Raw genomic sequence first — 18,332 nt, 5'->3', positions numbered from 1 at the left:
CCCTCTTGACCACCGCATCACACTGCTGATTCATTTTTAGCTTGCAGCAAACCAGCACCCTGAGGTCCCTTTCACAGGTGCTGCTCTCCAGCCACTTGTCACCTAACCTGTACTTATGACACCTATTCCTATGCCCCAAGTGCAAGACCTTGCACTTATCCATGTTGAACGCCATCTTGTTGTCTTCTGCCTGCTTCCATAGTCTGTTCAGATCCTTTTGGATGTGGAGTACCTGCTCCTCAGTTGTGGCCACTGCCCCAGTTTTAGCATCATCTGCGAATTTGATCAGCAGACTGTTCACCCCTTCTTCCAAGTCATCCATGAAAAGATTGAACAGGATCGGCCCCAAGACAGAGCCCTGGGGGACCCCGCTTGTCACTGGCTGCCATCCCGACCATTCCCCACTAATTACAACTAAAATAATAGAAATTAAAACAATGTTAAAGCCAATACCTACTAAAATACTTGATTAAATAAAAGTGTCTTAACTTGGAATGGAAAAACTAGCAGGGATGGCACCAGGTGTACTTTCTTGGTTAGGGTGTTTTGATAAACAGGGTGCAATCACAGAGAAGGCTCTTCTCTTAGCAATTTCCCCCTCACCTCATTGCGGGATGGTTCCCTGAGAAGGACCTCTGTTGAAGATCTAAGTGATCAGAAAGGGATATATGGAAAAAGATATTCCCTCAGATATCCTGGCCCCAAGTCAATTCAATCCCTGGATAGAAGCATGATCTTGTGCGTTGTGGTGGAGGAAGTGCATGGATCTCTGGATTCTTTCTTGATCTGCTTCGCAGCTGACCCAGAACACCTGAGATGTTTGGAGGATGAATCATGATTTACGTCCATTTAGCTTTGACCATAAAGAAGGCTGTGCACTGAAGAATTGACGCTTTTGAGTTGTGGTATTGGACAAGACTCCTGAGAGTCCCTTGGACTGCAAAGAAATCAATTCAGTCAATCCTAAAGGAAATCGACCCTGACTATTCTTTAGAAGGACAGATACTAAAGCTGAAGCTCAAATACTTTGGCCACCTAATGAGAAGGAAGGACTCACTGGAGAAGAGCCTGATGCTGGGAATGATTGAAGGCAAAAGGAGAAAGGGACAACGGAGGTTGAGGTGGCTGGAGAGGGTCACTGGGGAGGTTGGTATGGGCTTGGGTGGACTCCGAGAAGAAGAGAACCTGGAAGAATGTTGTCCATGAGGTCATGACTTTCTGACCGAACAACAACAAAGCTTTGATGCCCTCGATTGTTATAGCTAAGTCATGCCATGACATCTGTGTCCTTCACTGATTACAGACTCCTTTCTTCGTGTAAAGTCCATTGCTCATTAATATGTATTCGCGTTCCTCAAGTGTGCTGAGTTTTCAGACAGTGCTACCTAGCACTGCAGTTGCTTTATATTGCATTTTTTAGATCAAAATACAAACTTGGGCTATTTCAAAATTGTATTTTACAAAACCCACCATTCTGCTCTACCCTTTACCAGTTTTCTTCAGTTTTTCATTCTGCTAAAGTCATAATGGAAGAATCATTGTTGTTTGAAGTATTTGTTGCGCATTGAAGTCTACAGGTGGTAGGAGCAAGTTGACTTATAGTTCATTTTTACAATGAGGACAGTTATGGAACCACAGATAACAGTGAAAAATTGCACATTTGAGGTATGTGACAAGGACAATTGGACACATTTAATTTTCCAGATATATGTGACTCTGACTTTTTATCTTTGAACTGACCTGTGGCTTGAACGTAAAATGCTGGACTTCCTATTATTCTTTGCTTATATTTGAATTTCAATAGCAATAAAAGTTTCCTGTAATAGTAGCTTATCTCACTTCATCTCCTTAACTGCTATGCAGTAATAAGAAGCCTTGCAATTTGGTGGAAATTGACAGCCTCTGTACCTACAGAAACCAAAGGAATGTTGCGTTATGCATACACCTGACCTGAATACCGTTAATTCAGAAATGAGGAGAACTGAAGAAGGGCTCTAGCATTCACTGACTGTTCATTTCAAAGCAGGTACAGTGATGATGGCTCCTTCTCAGGGGTATAAAACAAGATGTTAAAATTATAAATCAACAGTGCCTGGATAATCAGGAATCTTTTTTTAAAAGTTATGAAAATCTGGGTGCCCCTACGCCGAATGTTTGCACAGGGATAGATGTGTGTTGGCCTTGCCCAGTCAGGTGTGCTCCTGATGCTTCGGCTCCTCGGGCCCCAGCTGCTGGCCATGCTGGCTGAAGGGAGCCGAATCCCACAGCCTGGAAGGCAGAGCATTCAGGAAAACCCCCTTCGTGGATGTGGTCCCCAGCTGTTTGCGAGTGCCCCTGTTTCCCCTACCACAGAAAATCTACCTTTGCGAAGGGACCAAGGGAGCAGCAAGGCACTGTGGCCAACTGTAGCTTGCCACAGGGCTACCTTTCCCTCTCTGTTGGAGAGGGATGGTGTTTGCATGCGCAGCAATGCCTTGGCATATCCACCCCATCATACCTGGGCTCTAACCTTCCATCTTGTCCATCTTTCAATGTGTGCTAACAGTGAAATTTGCCCTTTAAAAATATGCCTATTATCTCTCGCAGGGCTCAGGGGCCCGGAGCCAGTTGCCTGGAAGCCTCTACCCCACCCTTGAGCACTGAAGAACGTAAAGAGCATCCTTCATCTGGCCAAAGGGCTCCCTAGTTCAGCTTTCGTCTCGCACCATGGACAACCATCACTGTGAGAGGCTCACAAGCAGGGCATGATGCCGTGCCCTCCTCTCCTTCTTTTCCAGCCCCCAGTGTGTGTCCCCATGGCTTCTCCCTCCCTGCACCCCGTTCTTTCCAGCCTTTACTTGGCACGCCCTCTCTTGTTCTTTCCAGTCACAACACTCACTCGCTTTCCTTGCTCGCTCTGCCTCCCCAGCACTCCCTCCCCCTTTCCCAGCTCCCCAGTGTACATTCCCTCTGTCTTCCCCCAGTACTCTTTCCCTCCTTGCTGTTTCCGAACTCACATGCCTGCTTGTTCTCTTCCTTCGCTCATTGCCACTGCCCCAGCGAGCGGCTCTCCTCTCCTCCTTCCCTGCTAGCAGTCCACAGCAGAGGCAGCATTGATTGATTCCTGAGGCACAGGAGAGCTTGGTGTGCTGCAGAGTGGAGCCACAGCTGCACTCGGACCAGAGCTGGAGGCCCTCCAAGGGAACAAATGTCCAGAGTGACAGCAGCTTCACACCACACAGGGCACCAAAGGTTTTGCATAATTGAGGGGGGGGGGAGGAGGAGGAGGAGGAGGCAGCATGTGGCTGTTTTGATGACACCTCAGAGCTTTGGGGTCCAAGGCTGGACTTCATTGTGCTTGTACATGGAATGCTATAACAGACGCTCGTGTACCCACAGGGATAGTCGTCAGCACATTTCCTATTATCTGGTGATTCAACATCCTCTAAAGTTCATCTGCTGCCTCCACACACCTCTCAGGATGTCTTTCTCTGATGTGAATCTTTTTTGCTGGGAAAAATAATCTGTTCCTCTCTGGCCTGGAACTTCTTCAGCTCTATTATCCACAGTGCAATATAAATGGTAATGCAATGCCATGAATAGATCTCCCAATGCTTTGTCTGTATTAGTGATCCTGCTCTAGTGGAAATGTCTTGACATTCATTTATCCACTAATACTTCCTCATAAGCACCCATGTAGTATATAACTTGTAAGAGAGGTAGAGTAATTAGCCATGTAAGTCACCAGCCTGGGAACGGTTTGTCACATCTCTGGACCTGTTCTACAATGTTAATGAGCATTGGCCTGCAGAAATAAGTGAGCCTGGGCAAATATGGTTAAAATAATATGTTGTCTGGTTAACCAGGTGCAGTGCACAAGACATGCAGGCTGGAGGATCTCCCAGTTACATCTCAGAGAAACACACCGCAAGTGCATATAGTATTTTATTATTTTAATATTTAGTAGAGTATCTAACAGTCTTCTGCAGCAAGTGACTCCACAAAGCAGTGTGAGTTGCTGGAATTTGCTGAGGGGATATTGTAGAAGTACCAGCTCCCTTTTCCAAATTTTTCATTGATCAATGTAGGCTCTACTGAAGATCTCCCAGTATCTTTCCCTTTAGATTGCTAAACATGCCCCAGTATGACAGGTGTCCCCCCACCCTCACTGGCCCACAAAAGCAGTTTAAATTTCTGCTCAAAAAAGCAGTGATTCATATGCAGAAAAATATAAGAAGTTCCATTGTCTTGTGAGACCCAACAAACCTCAGGGGAAATGTGCATATGCAACTGAGGAGTGGTCTCTGGTCCATTCTCCTGGCATCTGGGACTTTAAAAACTGATGCATTGTCTTGTAAATCCTGACCTTAAAAGACAGTACAAATACTTTTCAAGGTACAACGGGGGATGTCCTGCTTATGAAGCTCAACACAAAACTGAATCAAATGAGGTACTGGAATATTTATTTATTTATTTATTTATTAAAACATTTCTATGCCGCCCCTTGCCGAAGCCTCGGGGAGGCTCACAGCACAAAATAAAATACAATAAAATACAAAAATAACAATATAAAATAAATAACAATATAAAAGAAGTCGCCCTGGCCAGATAAAGGCCCTTTATCACTCGTGATCCGCAGAGCTCCCTCCTTCCTTTAAGAAGACTGGACTGTGTACTGGGCACCAATGATCTCATGATGGCCAGTTTTGCCTCTCTTCCCCCAAGATCCTACAGCATCCATTCCAGTCCCCAGGAAAGGAGATGCTAAGAAGTGCAGCATCTGAAGGACCATTGCACTAATTTTCTATGGAAGCAAAGTGATTTTCATTGTTTTGCAAGAAATAGTTTTACTCTGTACGGCGTGTGATCTTTTAAGATGGATTCCCAAAAGAAGAGGCCCCTGAGATAATATTGCAAAAACAGGTTGGCTACTAGAGCACACCAAAGAAATTCAGAAGATCAGACTACAGCAAAATCTTTGATCATGAGAAGCCATGGAAGCTTCTGAAAGAATGGGCTTGCCTCAGCATCTGATCATCAACTGTGTTGTAGCAAGAGGTTATTGTTAGAACAGAAACAGAATTGTTTCCTGCAGGCAGAGTGTATTACAAGGGTGTATTTTATCTGCCTATATGTTCTATCTGTTCAATCATCTGCTAAGGAAAACTTCAATGCAAGAAGGAGTGAAATTGGTGGAAGATCCATCAGTCATTTAAGGTATGCACGTGATATTATGTTTCTGGCAGAAAGTAGCGATGAATTGAAATGTCTCCTGATGAAAGTGAAAAAGCAGAATCGCAGCTGAATATTAAGAAAACAAAAATCATGGCTACAGAAGAATTACAGAACTTATACTGTTAACAATGAAGAAATTGAAATTGTGAAAGAATTGGCATACCTGGACTCAGTCATGATTTCAAAGAGAGACTGCAGCTAGGAAATCGGAAAAAGACAGACTTGGAAGGGTAGCAGCAAAGGATCTAGAAAAGATCACCACGTGTAAAGACATTTCATTGAGGACCCCCATGGGGAAGTGGGTGTGAAGTAGATGGCATAGTTATCAAAAAGTGAAGGATGGGTATGAAGGAGGGCTTGTTGTTGTGGTGTGTGGACCCCAAGTAGACCCATGCTTCTGGGCTGGCCCATAGGTCAATGAATGTGCCCTGCTCTTCTTTGGCAAAGTGCCACATGATATCGTGGTTGGGAAATTGAGTTTTGGGATAGATTGATGCACTGTATGATGGATTAAGGCATGGCTGATGGACTGAAAGCAGAGGGTTACTAATAGTGGGGAATAATCAGGATGGCAGCCAGTGACGAGCGGGGTCCCCAGGGCTCAGTCCTGGGACCTGTTCAATCTTTTCATCAAGGACCTGGAGGAGGGGTGAGAAGCCTGCTGGTCAAATTCACAGAGGATACTAAAATGGGGGTGGTGGCTACAACTGAGGAGCATGCGCTCTGGATCCAAAAGGATCTGGACAGACTATGGAAGTGGGCTGGGGACAACAGGATGGTGTTCAATGCAGATAAATGCACTTGGGGCATAGGAATGGGTGTCATAAGTACTGGTTAGTGGACAGGTGGCTGGAGAGCAGCACTTGTGAAAGGGATCTTGGGGTGCTGGTCGAGTGCAGGCTAAACATGAGTCAGCAGTGTGATGCGGTGGTCAAGAGGGCGAACATCACTCTTGGTTGAATAGCCAGAAGCATGGCATCTAGATCGAGAGAGGAATTACTGCCACGCTATACAACTCTGCTGTGCCTGCAGCTGGAGTACTGTGTTCAGTTCTGGGCCCCTCATTACAAGAGGAATGTAGCAAGGTTGGAATCAGTGCAGCAAAGGGCCACTAGGATGGTGGCTGGTGTGCAGGGCAAGCCATATGAGGAGAGACTGAGGGAACTGGGTCTCTTCAGCCTTGAGAGGAGTGGAGGACAGGATGCGCTCCAATGGAGCAAAGCTCAGGCACCCAAGATTTAGGGTGGATGCCAGGAAGCACTTCCTGACAGTTAGGACCCCGAGGGTGTGGAATGGGCTTCCACGGGAGGTGGCTGAAGCCTCAATGGTGAGGGTGTTTAAAGATAGGCTGGACATGCACATGGTAGACATTTCATGAGTGAAGCTGACTGGATCTGGGGGTCAGACTAGATGGTCCAGAAGACCCCTTCCGACTCACTCTGTTTCTGTGTTTCTCTGAAAGCATGAGTACATTCTCTTGTGGGACTGCACTGCCTGCCCCTCTGTGGCTGATGGGCTTTCCTCCAGTCAGGGAGGACTGCTGGAGTTTGGAGGCTGCCGTGCTTTGAGAGGAGAAGGGAGGCAAGTCAGCACCATCTGCAGTGTCCATCCTTCAGTCTAGTGGCGCAGGGATTCATGTCAGGGATGAAGCAGAGTGTGGCCAGCTGGGAATCATGGGAGGGGAGATAAGGGAATGCGTTCAGTTCATCCCAAGTTCCATTTAGATGCCAGGAAGCGCTTCCTGACAGTTAGGACCCCAAGGGTGTGGAATGGGCTTCGACGGGAGGTCGTTGAGGCCCCATCAGTGAGGGTGTTCAAGGATAGGCTGGACATGCACCCCCTGGAGCTGGGGGGTCAGACTAGATGGCCCAGGAGGCCTCTTCTGACTCTGTCTGTTTCTATGTTTCTGTTTCTATGTGTGCCATGGATGTGTGTAGGGCAAGGAGGTGATGATGGGCTTTTGGCAGTCCTGAGGTGCGTTGTAGACTACGTGTGAGTGGAGGAGAGTAAGGGAAGCAGAGTCAAGGAAAGCATCTGGGAGCACAGCACATCTGGCTCCCAGGTTGCTGTTTCAGGCAGTGCGCACCTCTCTGCTGCTGAGAACGTCACCCTTGGACTGCAGGTGATGAGGAGCAGCGGGGCAGGTTTGCCGCCTCCTTCAGCATGCTCAGTACAGATCCTGTCAGAGTCCTGCTGTGCCACAGGGACATCAGGGTGGAAGCTCCCAGCCTGGCGGAATCCCACTTCCCGGGGTGGGTACTTGGGGTGTTGTAACAGGATTTGAGGAGAAAGGAATCCAGCAGAGGGGGAGCTGCACAAACAGGAAATGAGAGAGGGGGAGGGAAGGGAAAAGAAGGGAGAGAAAAAGTAAGAGGGGTAGGAGGAAAATGGAGAATGAGGGGAATGGGAACGGGGCGGGAGGGGGAGGTAATAAGCTTCTCTCCATTTGCCACAGTCTCTGGAGATGGAGCAGCTGGAGCTGCAAGAAGGCTTGCGGGTGGGGTCGTGGGATCAAAGGGGGGGGGGGCTCCAGTGCAGATTGAGCTCAGCCGATTGTCCCTCACTGAGGATTACTAATTTTCGGAGGAAGTCAAACTGCAATTTGCTACAGTTCATAATAACTAGACAACATTTTATTTTTGATCAGAAATAAAACTTCATAGGTCTAGTAAATGTGGCTACAAATCACAAGAAGGCAGAATTTTATTTTTTAATACCTGGAAAGAGGCTTTTAAATAGCATGGAAACAGGCATTTGGAAAAAGTGTATCTATTAGAAATAATTCAGTTATGCAGCTGTATGCAGGTGGTCTTCAATTTTCATCCAGATGTACTCAAGTGCAAATGATGGTCCAATTTATTGAGGAGTCATACCATTATTTTAATAGAGAGATGACTGGTGTGAGCAATGGATTCTGGAGTCTTATTGTATTTCTGTGGTACACTGACAAGAAGCCTTGCAGTTTGCCGTTACAGGATGGTTGCATCCCACCTGTTTTGTTAAATCTGGACAGCTGGTGTAGTCATCATTGTACTCACAGGGGTTAGCTAAGGATGAAATTAAACAAGATGGCAACATTACTTATTTTTCAAATGACAGCATCTCCAGACCCCCGGTAAATGCCATGTTGCTGCATCAGCCAAAAGAAGAAAGCTCCACCCAGGTGCCCAGAATCAAGCCCTCCAGTTTCTGAGTCAGATGAACTCTTTTCCTGGCTGTTTAGAAATGTTACCATGCCTCTACATGTTAACCTTGAGGCACAGTTATGCTAGCTTTTAAATTAAATTAAATTTCTACCTCAGAACTGTGATGAGGATCTTCTCCATCTATGAATTTATTTGGCTGATTTTTCTGTCTCTCACTGGCCTATTATAGTTTTGCCATAATACTTTTGAATGGTTTTTAAAACACACACACACAAGTCTTACTTAATTTTTGGTGGCATGAGTGGAGCATGTACTGCATTGAATATGCCCCCAATCCTGAGATTCAAGTTGCTTTTTGTGTCTTGTTCTCAAAGGCCAGATGGGCAATAACCTGTTGGCTCTCCTACTGAGGCATCTAAGGAATGCATAGGGACGTGATGAGCAAAAATTTGGGCAGGGTCCAATGGGAGCATTCTTCGTGTGACCTGCCTCTCCTGTGGCCCTGATCATCCAGACTGTGCCTTGTGGAGGCTGGTCCATCTAGCCAGTGCCCAGCATCTCCCAGGTGACCTGTGAGCCTCCAGGAGGCATCAAATGTGGCCCGAAACAATTCAGAGAGGCCATGGCCGGACAAGGCTATCAGTTCATTCTTGGGGGTATTCAGATCGCCCCTTGTTAGATGGCACAAGAATTGCTCTTAGAAGGACAGCATGATGGCTTCTTTGTTTGAATTAATTGGAAAGTACACACAACTCTTAAAGGACACTAAATATTTACTCCCATGCCAATGTCTTTTACTACAGTCTATCATTTTTAAACTCACTGCACAGTCCATTGTCACAATCTTTGGGGCAAGCTGCACATGGTTCTCCTATTGTGTAGGGTTCATATTTCCGACCTGCAACGTTCCCTCTGGAATGTGAAATAAAACTATGTAAGATCCAAAAAGCAGGGGATATACAGTATGTGCTATATGTGAAAAGGTGAGGATCATCTGTTAAGAGACAGCCCTATTAAATTGCCATCTGCTCTTTCACACTTGGAAAATACTGTGAGTTGAAGAGTAGCCATTATTAGCCAATAATAATAGAGTAGCCAACAACAACCACAACAACAACAACAACCCTCACTGTTTTCCTTCCAAGGAACTCACGGCAACTTACATCACTCTCCTCCTGCTGCTGTCAATCTCATCCTCACAGCAACGGCAACCCTGTGAGGTGGGTTGGGCTGAGAGTCCACGAGCTCCATGGTTGAGTGGGGACTAGAAGCCAGATCTCCAGAGGCCCAGTCCTGTGCTCTGAATCACTGCAGCGCACCGGTCTAAGAAGACAGGGGCCCTTCTGTGTCCAGACTGGGGCGAGAAGGATGACCAGAAGAGTGCCCAGTGCTGGTTGCACCAAAAGGTGGGCTGGCCATTGGCCGTGTTTCCAAGTCCTCTGTGGGTGCATGCCAGTCACCCCTCCCAGGGTGGTTCTGCTTCGCTTCTTTGTGTCTCAAAATCCCTGTTTTGAGCAGGGACAGAAGCACACGGGTTGAGTGACTGATGGAGCACCTATCAAAATCACCTTGGAGAGACTCCTGAGGAGGCCTTGGAGGAACCCAGGCAGCTGAGCAGGTGGGGAATGTGCTGAACGGTGTACCTGGATGAATTTATTTATTTATTTAAAAATTTCTATGCCGCCCCATTCGCCGAAGCCTCGGGGCGGCTTACAAAACAACAATTAAAATATAAAACACTAAAAATATAAAACACATAAACATGATAAAATAAGTCGCCCTGGACGAAGTAAGCAAATAATATCAGCAATTAAAATGATGTTTGAATAAAAAGGTCTTCGCCTGGTGCCGAAAAACAAATAATGACGGCGCCAGGTGGACCTCTCCGGGGAGCGCATTCCATAGATTGGGCGCCACCGCTGAGAAAGCCCTTCTCCGAGTACCTACCCTCCTAATTTCCTTCATGGAGGGTTCCTGGAGAAGTGCCTCTCCTGCCGATCTCAGGGGGCGGGCGGGCGTATATGGACGTAAGCGCTCCTTCAGGTAGCCAGGACCCAAGCCGTTTAGGGCTTTATAGGTCATCACCAACACCTTGAATTGGGCCCGGGCTTCAATGGGAAGCCAGATTCAGTGAATAGAGTGAAGGTGGCAGGATCAAACTTCACTAGCATTCATAGCCCAGTGCGTCATCTGGCGCCAACAAGCCACAGTTTTATTCAGTTGAAGTTAGTGCCTACTTTATCCAAACAGTGTCTAAGGGGCTCGGATTTCTTTCATAATGCAAAGAACCAGATATGCCAACATAGTTGTGTCTGCCTCAAGCAAAAGAACTTGCTGCTTTCTCACATCTCCTCTCCTTGAAACTGTCATGTTAAAAAGTGTGATGTTGTGCCATAACGCCAACATTCTGCTGCTGAAATAGAGAATCTGAATTAGGAGTTCACCCTGAATGTGTGTAGATGGATGAATTGCATGCATTTATGTAAACACCTTCTGCTCAAGAATAGCCTGCAAGTTATTTGTTCATCCAGTGCTCCTTTCCTGTTGTTGGGAGATTTTATTTATTTGTTTTTTTGGTGATTCATGCAACGTGTATGAGTGTACGGGATGCCAATCTGAACGAGTAAAGCAAATTATTGGCCATTTATGTGCTGCTCATGAGGAAATAGATTTTGTTTCCTCAAGCAATTTTATAAGAGTGTTTCAGTTTTATAAAACCATCTTTCTGGGCTGCTTCCCAGCAACTGTAATACAAAAAATGATGTTACTTGCCAACCCTAGAAAATCCCAGTGATCAGCATCCCTCAACGCTGGTGTCTCAGGAGTGAAAACAGGAGACTGCCAGGAAGTGCTACGTTCCTGGGTTCATACATACCCTGAGCAGTACTGGCAAACCTGGAAGTACTTCAGGCTCTGAGCAGGGCACAAGTTGATAGCACATCCCACTTTGTAAGACTTATACCAGACCACCTGCAGAATGTGATGTGAACACATTACGAATTAGCATGCAGGCCAAAAGCAACTTTAAGGGGAATTGAGCAGGGCATTTCTGCATAGCATAACCATTTATGAATGACTGAAACAGATAAAACGTATCACTGAAAAAGACCATTTTGATTTGCACAAAATGTGCAGAGGCTAATTTGTAGGTAAAATGTACATTTAGAATTAGTTATTCTGCTTTAAATAAAATTCAACACATTTTGCCACAGCGTGCAAGACTGTGGCCGGGGACTTGCATGCCTTCCTGTGGAGGTACTTGTTCTTCTCAGGGTTCTTTACCTTTAAACCAAAATTGGACAGAGTAGCCCTTGAAATGGAGGACTGATCTTTGGTAAGCCTTAAGATAGAGGACCGACCTCTGTAAAAGAGGACACATGACCACCCTGTCTCCACAAGTTGTATTCTTATGGATCCATGCACAATTCTTTTTTCATTTTGTGGCAAAGCTTCCCCTCCCTCCCTTTCTCTTTTAGTTTCCTTCTGTTATGCTTCACATTTCTGCATGGGGAACGTGCCTCAAGGAGGGCTCAGGCTGTGGGTTCCACCTCTTGTGCTTGCAAGCAAGTATTCTGGAGAACAAACAAAACAGAGTTTCCTTTCAGGAAGTCCCCCATGATGGGCTCTGATAAGAAAGCCATTGACCTTGCACTACAAGGTGTTGCATTGTTCCTAGGGAATGGAAGACAGAGACTGGCCTCCAGCTGACATTCGGAAGTGGCCCTGAGGCAGGGCAGGCGCCTTGTGGGGCTCAGCAGCACTGGCTTCCCCCACCCCCCTTTGTGCACTCAGCACCCCTCCCTGGCCTGTAAGGGGGCCACCTGCCCTGGTGCAGCAAGGGGTGCGTCCTGCTGCTGCCCGATGGCCCGAGACAGTCACTTGGGGGTGATGTGAGAAGAGGGAGGACGGGAGATCGGAGGGCATAGACCTGGCACCATGGCACCTACAGGGCTGCCCTTTCAGGCACTATGTCCATGGAATGGCTTTGTCATGCAGCTGCCGGGAGAGGGGGTGGTCCAAGAGAGCTGACTGGACCATGTAGGAGCAAGGATTTTGCCCTCCCCCCCCCCCCCGTTCCTGGCTGCACAGGTGTGCTTGAGTGTGGGTGACCCGCCTCCTTTCCTAGTGTGGCCCCTCACATGGGCTTTGCTTCAGGGATCTCTAACAAAGGAAAATATACCCTCCTCTACCATTCTGGGGTTACCTTCATGTCCTTTTGCAGATTCCTCACACGGTTTTTTATGTGAACCAGCTAGAGAGCTGTGTGGCTACAAGACGGTATATAAACGTGCTAAATAAAAATAAAAACATTAGCTGGAACCTTGGCTGGATGCAGCCAGGCTCGTCCTATAATCCTGGAGGGCCTGGGCTCCTTCAGTCTATGGCTGGACTTTGGGGCAGGTTGCTGGAGAAAGCCGAGCACTGCATGATCTCCGGGGCTCCTATTGTGCAGGAGCTGCTGGATGTGCATCTGAGTCCTGAGATGCTCTCTCTTTTTTCCTGAGACCGTTCCCCGCCTGGCTGTGTCTCAGAGCAGGGGCTGAACCCTTGTTCCAGGTTGATCATGGGTACTCTTTGCTGGCCCAGTGCCGAATGAGCTACATAGGGGTCATATTGCTCGTACTCGGCTATTTCCTTCCCTTGTGTGTGTTGTGTCCCCTAGCTGTGGATTTCAGCAGCTGTCTGCAGAGATTCCCAGGAATGGGCAGTAGGAGGGTCATTGCTGGCTGGGCCAGGGGAGCTGATGGAGCCGGGGCAACTGGGCGTCATCTCATTAAGAGCGTGTCCAGGTCACTGGTGGGCAGCACAGACCTTCCTAACCCTGTTTCTGGACAGATTCTCTCTCTAGGTCCCAAACATATTCTAAACAGCAGGACGAAGCACCATTAACATGTGCAGTTTTAACAAACTGCGGTGAATGTTCTCCTACCTGGGTATAATGGCCAACCATGACGCCTGGTATTGTTGGTCCAAAACCAAACATAAAGTTGTTCCTTTCATCAAACCAACTCTGAATGGAGGAAGACCATGTGCGAGGGTTACTTGACATGAAGTAATTTTCTCCACACACCACACCACCTAGACGTAGAGATGGGATGATTTACAAAATGTGAAAGCGCCACTGCTTCTGCAATGCCTCAAACTGCTTCAGGGACATTCATACCTGTGAGGGCCTTGTCTTTGCATGGTCCATCATCTCTTACCCCTAATTTTAAGAACTCATCCAGAAATGAAAATGCTACTATTATATTTAAATGTTGGCCTTTGGGCACTAATTGCTCTTGGACTTCATGTGTTGCAGAAATGAATTTTGTAATAAGATAAGGCAGAATATTCCCCTGATGACATCTTTGGACATGAAAGAGGGGAACACTGGGCAGGATATTTCATGAGCTGACAGGACTGGGATGCACCCCCGACCCAGTTCCCCCAGTCGTGAGAATCCCTGTGCTTCCATACAGGGAAGAAGGGACCTGGCACTGCTGCAATCCTGGCCTTGCGCAACACCCCGCGGGGCCCTCATCTACGTCGTTTCAAACATTAATGCACCTCCTGCTTCAGTCATCAGAATCACTTGTTTCCCTGCAATTAGTATTGATTTGCAACAGTGTGAAAAATGCAACCAAGTGAGGAGCTGGTAGGGTTTTTTTCATGACCACCTCTCTCTCTCTCTCTCTCTCTCTCTCTCTCTCTCTCTCTCTCTCTCTCTCTCTCTCTCTCTCTCTCTCTCTCTCTCTCTCTCTCGCGTGTGTACATGCGCATGCACGCACATTTATGCACAAAACAATGACAGGTTTTATGCAAAATCACAGTCTGAAGTATTTGAAAAGAGTACTAATCCAAAAGCAAGCCAAGTGCAAATGGGGGTGGGTGGGAATCGCCCCCAATTATTCTTCAAATTTCTCTCTCCTGCATCCTGTTCCAGAATGTAATCAATTCACCTTCATTCAATTACTATATTTAACAAAGTCATACTTGTCCCTTCATATTTATATTTATAATAATCACAGAGGATGTGTGTTTGTCCATGCTGTAGCGCCAAGTACATACAACTTAGGCACTTGAAGTCTGGCACACATACTAAGGGGACCTAGAGGTGGGGTCCTCAGGGTTATTTTGTTTTTTGTTTTAAATGTATTAATATGAAATAATATAAATTTCTCCATATAGTTGAAGCCACGGTAAAAACGGCATTTTTGTGGTCGGTTTTCTTTGCTTTCTGTGCCAATAATGGTTGTGCATACAGGCTTCATAGGGTACAATTCTATGCATATGTAAGCAGAAAAAAATTGTTCAACTCTCAGCATTCTCCAGCCTGCATAGCTAGGGCTTGTAGAAATTTTTCTGTCTTAACATCCATGGGATTATGTCTTTCACACAATTTACTCTTTTCACACAATTTCACACATTTTCACACAATTTCACACATTTTCACACAATTGACAATAAACAATTTACTCTTTGGTGAGAAATAGGCAAGTTTTCCCACAACCGCTCTGTGACATGGTTAATTCTAAGATTCACTGACTCACAGCCTAGCCTACCTCACAAGGTTGTTGTTGTGAGGAGAAAATGGAGAGGAGAAGGAGGACAATGTAAGTTACTTTGGGCTCCTTGTACGAGAAAAGAAGTGGGATATAAATATAAGAATAAATTAAAGTAGTTATTTGAGGGAAGAACCTCTGCTGTTGAGTTGTCTTACTACAGAGAAATGTTTGGCATTCCGTTATTTTCTGGTGCTGCAGGCCAACAGCAAGGGCAGAAACTTAGTAAATAGAACTTTGTCCCCCAAATTTAAATTTTCCTTGGTGTGCAATGGACATGTAGGGCTCTGGGGCTTAGATCTGGGGTTCTGGGAAGCTGACAGGAGCCTGAGGGCCCAAGTTTAACAATACCACTGATGTGCTGGCTTCCAGAAATTATGGACAGAATCATGCAATTTTGAAGAAGAGAAGATGAAAAGGAAGAGGAGAATAACAGGATTGTCTGTGCACGAAACCAGTAACATATAGACAAGGCTTTTATTAAAAGTTTACCATTACTTCCATTGACATGGAATTTTGTTTCTTTCAGTTTATAATCTAATTACTTTCCATTTATAAATGGATTTCAAAGCTCTAGTTATAATGTATTTGAATTTTTGTTTGTTTGTTTGTTGAAAACTAGTCCTTTACTTACCTATTGTTCTTTCTGCGATAGATGTGTGCTCCTTGTAGTTACATCTCAGTGCTGCACGTTTAGCACTCTCTGCAATGATGTTGTCCCAGGACTGAATATCATAGAAGAAAAAATTAATAAGTTGTGAGATGGGGGAGTTGTGGGCAGATCCATGGCTGCTGAATTACATTTTAAGTAGATTGTTTGGTATGGATTAATCCTGGCTGGTAGTGGATATTTTTTTAAATACACTAAGAAATATATATGGGTAGTGGTGGGGGTGGGGTTAGGGTTTTTAAACTAGCATGGTTTCCACACTCCTTGCAAACGTCTCCTGCTGTTGACATGTGTCCCATTAGCCACTGTGCCTGAAATTTAATCCCACTCTAGATGACCGGGCAGCTCCTGCAGCTGCTGTTCTTTCTATGGGGCTCTGTTGGTTGCACACTGGACCCATGGAAACCACAATGATGGGTTCCGATGACCAGAAAACCATGGTGAAACCCAGAAACAATGAAATACACCATGGTTTCTCATTGTGGGTTCTAAAAGCTAAAATTACAATGCTGAAATACCACCACAGGGTCCAGACAGCCCAACCAAACACCTGCATAAGAAAACACTGTGACTTTTCACATTGCGTGAACCTGCCTACTGTTTTCGTCAGCAAAAGCCCATGAAAGGAGTTACCATGTGTGTTTTTACCAATCCCAACCAGACACCTTCAAAAAAGCTGGTGTAGCATATAGGTCTTCATCTATTCCATTTATAGTTTCAGAATATAACTTACCATCTTCAGCATGTTTTTAGCTGGGGGATCCACTGTTCTCCGTAGGTCATTGTGCTTGTTAATGATCTCATTTTGTATCTCAGGGTTGGTAGTCATCAAATCATCAAGATCAAGAGAAGTCTTCAAAATAAACATTATCCTACACTTAGATTTCATTGTAAGATTATAAGATCATGCTGGCAAATTTGTATAGATATTCAAGGAAATACATAATTCATGAAATAATACACATCTCTTGCCAAAATTCACTTTCTGGAGTACATCTGTATCCAGCATAAACTCACTTTTATGCCCAAAGTTAGAATCAGTCTTCTAGGAATATTCCATTTTATGCAAACTCATAAATATCTTACCGTGCCACGTGATTGACATAAGATTGCAGCTAGGGTCAAATACAGTTTGAGCAGGATCATTGCTGAAAGGCAAAGAAAAAAATGCTCTTATTTATCACCTGTGATTATTGGGGGGTTTCCAGATTAGGCTTTTATTTTACAATCATCCCCTGTTTCATTCACGAAATCTTATGTGGGAACAACTGGTGGCTTGGAAACCTTTCTGTACTTACCTATGGCTTCTTTTAATATTTGCAAAATTTGAAAATAATGAAAAGTTGCACAATGCGTTTTGATTGGTAGCACTGGAAATCATCCATCTGGAGGCATAATTGATCTGCCCTTTTGAAATGTATGCATGATCTGGTAATGGTTGCTTTCATACTGAATGCATGTGCATGTATAACGTGGCTGGTTTGCCATTTTCTGAAGAACTTGTGATGCAGAAATGGCATGCAATGGGGCAGAGTTGCTGCAGCCGGATAGGGAAAGGGGGAGAATTCATCAAAGGTTCCTCATGGAAATGCTTTTCTGCTCATTGTAAGACATTTCTGGATACAAGGCACACAGATACCCACCTGATCAAATTTATAATTAAATCTGTGCAATGCAAATTCTGAACCATTTCCAGACTCATGGAGAACTCTCATTTAATGGGTTTACGTGTTCATTATTTGTTAGTATAGTGTATGATTGATCATCAACAATCAACCCTGGCAACTCAGTGAGTTAAAATTGCTTTCAGAAATGCTGGCTTGTTTTCCTTTAGATTCATACAGCACTGATTTATAGAGCATCTGGATTTATGGAGTACTGGATAAGCACCATGAGATGCCAGCCTCAGATCACCAAACAAGCAACTCTTGTTTGGTGTTCTTTGGCCAGTCATAATTTCTCAGTCTGTCTTCCCTCACAGGGCAGTCGTGAAGGCTGTCTAACCACAGAACTAAGCAATATGCATTATAAAACTAGGATAGCTCAGATTTTAGATAATGTATCTATGCATCCATCCATCCATCTATCGGGAGGCCCATTGCTTGGTCATGACATACTGTTCAGACAGTTTCGTCTGATTCTGAGGAGGAGGTGGGGCAGCAAGGGTGGGAGAGGGCACTGAAATTTCAAGGTTGCTTAGTGAATTTTCTCAGGCAGAGTGTGAGAATTGGCGGGTGGAAGGATGTTGGGAACAGGAGAGGGAGCAGATCCAAGACTCAGTCCTTGACCTAGTGAGGAGGTGATGGGAGACACGAACTGCCCAGTTACAGAGAGTCTCTGGTATTCTCACTGGCTTGTCCTCATGCAGCAAGAGTTACCCTGAGGGTGGAGTCAGAAGCTTTACTGAAAAGGAGGGAAGGAAGAGAAGCTTCCAGCTTGGATTTCACTCTTTACATGGGCAGATGCTTCTCCCAGCACTCTTGTAGAAGACTATCTAGAGTTCATACCTTCTGTAATCTCTTTTGTTTCAGTAACAGAACTGCTCCTCAAAGGATGGTCTTGAGTTTCATAAACAGAAGAAAAGAGGAAAGACACCAGCTCATGACACTGCCCTCTTTCTCACCTACATGGTGGTGCCATGATTCCAGCATTTTGGGGCAATAATGAGAATATAATCGCTGCCTTATAGCTCCTTCACTCCACTTCCAAGCTAGTAAGAATCATTGATGGGTTGCACAACACACCAAGCCACTGGGG

The 18,332-nt window shown here is 45.4% G+C and overlaps 1 protein-coding gene across 1 annotated transcript; it reads right to left on the bottom strand.

Moving 5' to 3' along the window:
* Positions 1-8,136: 8,136 nt before the first annotated feature.
* LOC123035765 (cysteine-rich venom protein VAR11) lies at positions 8,137-16,721 on the bottom strand. The gene is made up of 7 exons (XM_044454310.1): positions 16,662-16,721; positions 16,309-16,428; positions 15,540-15,630; positions 13,291-13,439; positions 11,236-11,330; positions 9,184-9,272; positions 8,137-8,261 (listed from the first exon to the last, which is right to left on the bottom strand). The coding sequence occupies exons 1-7, from the start codon at positions 16,719-16,721 to the stop codon at positions 8,137-8,139; spliced, it is 729 nt and encodes a 242-aa protein (XP_044310245.1).
* Positions 16,722-18,332: the final 1,611 nt, after the last annotated feature.

The sequence above is a fragment of the Varanus komodoensis genome, unplaced genomic scaffold, assembly GCF_004798865.1.
Source record: "Varanus komodoensis strain SLA01 unplaced genomic scaffold, ASM479886v1 scaffold7_3, whole genome shotgun sequence".
Lineage (NCBI taxonomy): Eukaryota > Metazoa > Chordata > Lepidosauria > Squamata > Varanidae > Varanus > Varanus komodoensis.
The sequence above is the reverse complement of the archived record's forward strand: the minus strand, read 5'-3'. Positions and strand labels throughout refer to the sequence as shown.

Coding starts and splice junctions, on each gene's coding strand:
- LOC123035765 (XM_044454310.1), bottom strand. CDS start 16,721: ATGATCCTGCTCAAACTGTATTTGACCCTAGCTGCAATCTTATGTCAA. Junction 13,440..15,539: donor TATCGCAGAAAGAACAATAG/GTAAGTAAAGGA, acceptor CTCTACGTCTAG/GTGGTGTGGTGTGTGGAGAA. Junction 9,273..11,235: donor GTTTGCCAGTACTGCTCAGG/GTATGTATGAAC, acceptor TTCACATTCCAG/AGGGAACGTTGCAGGTCGGA.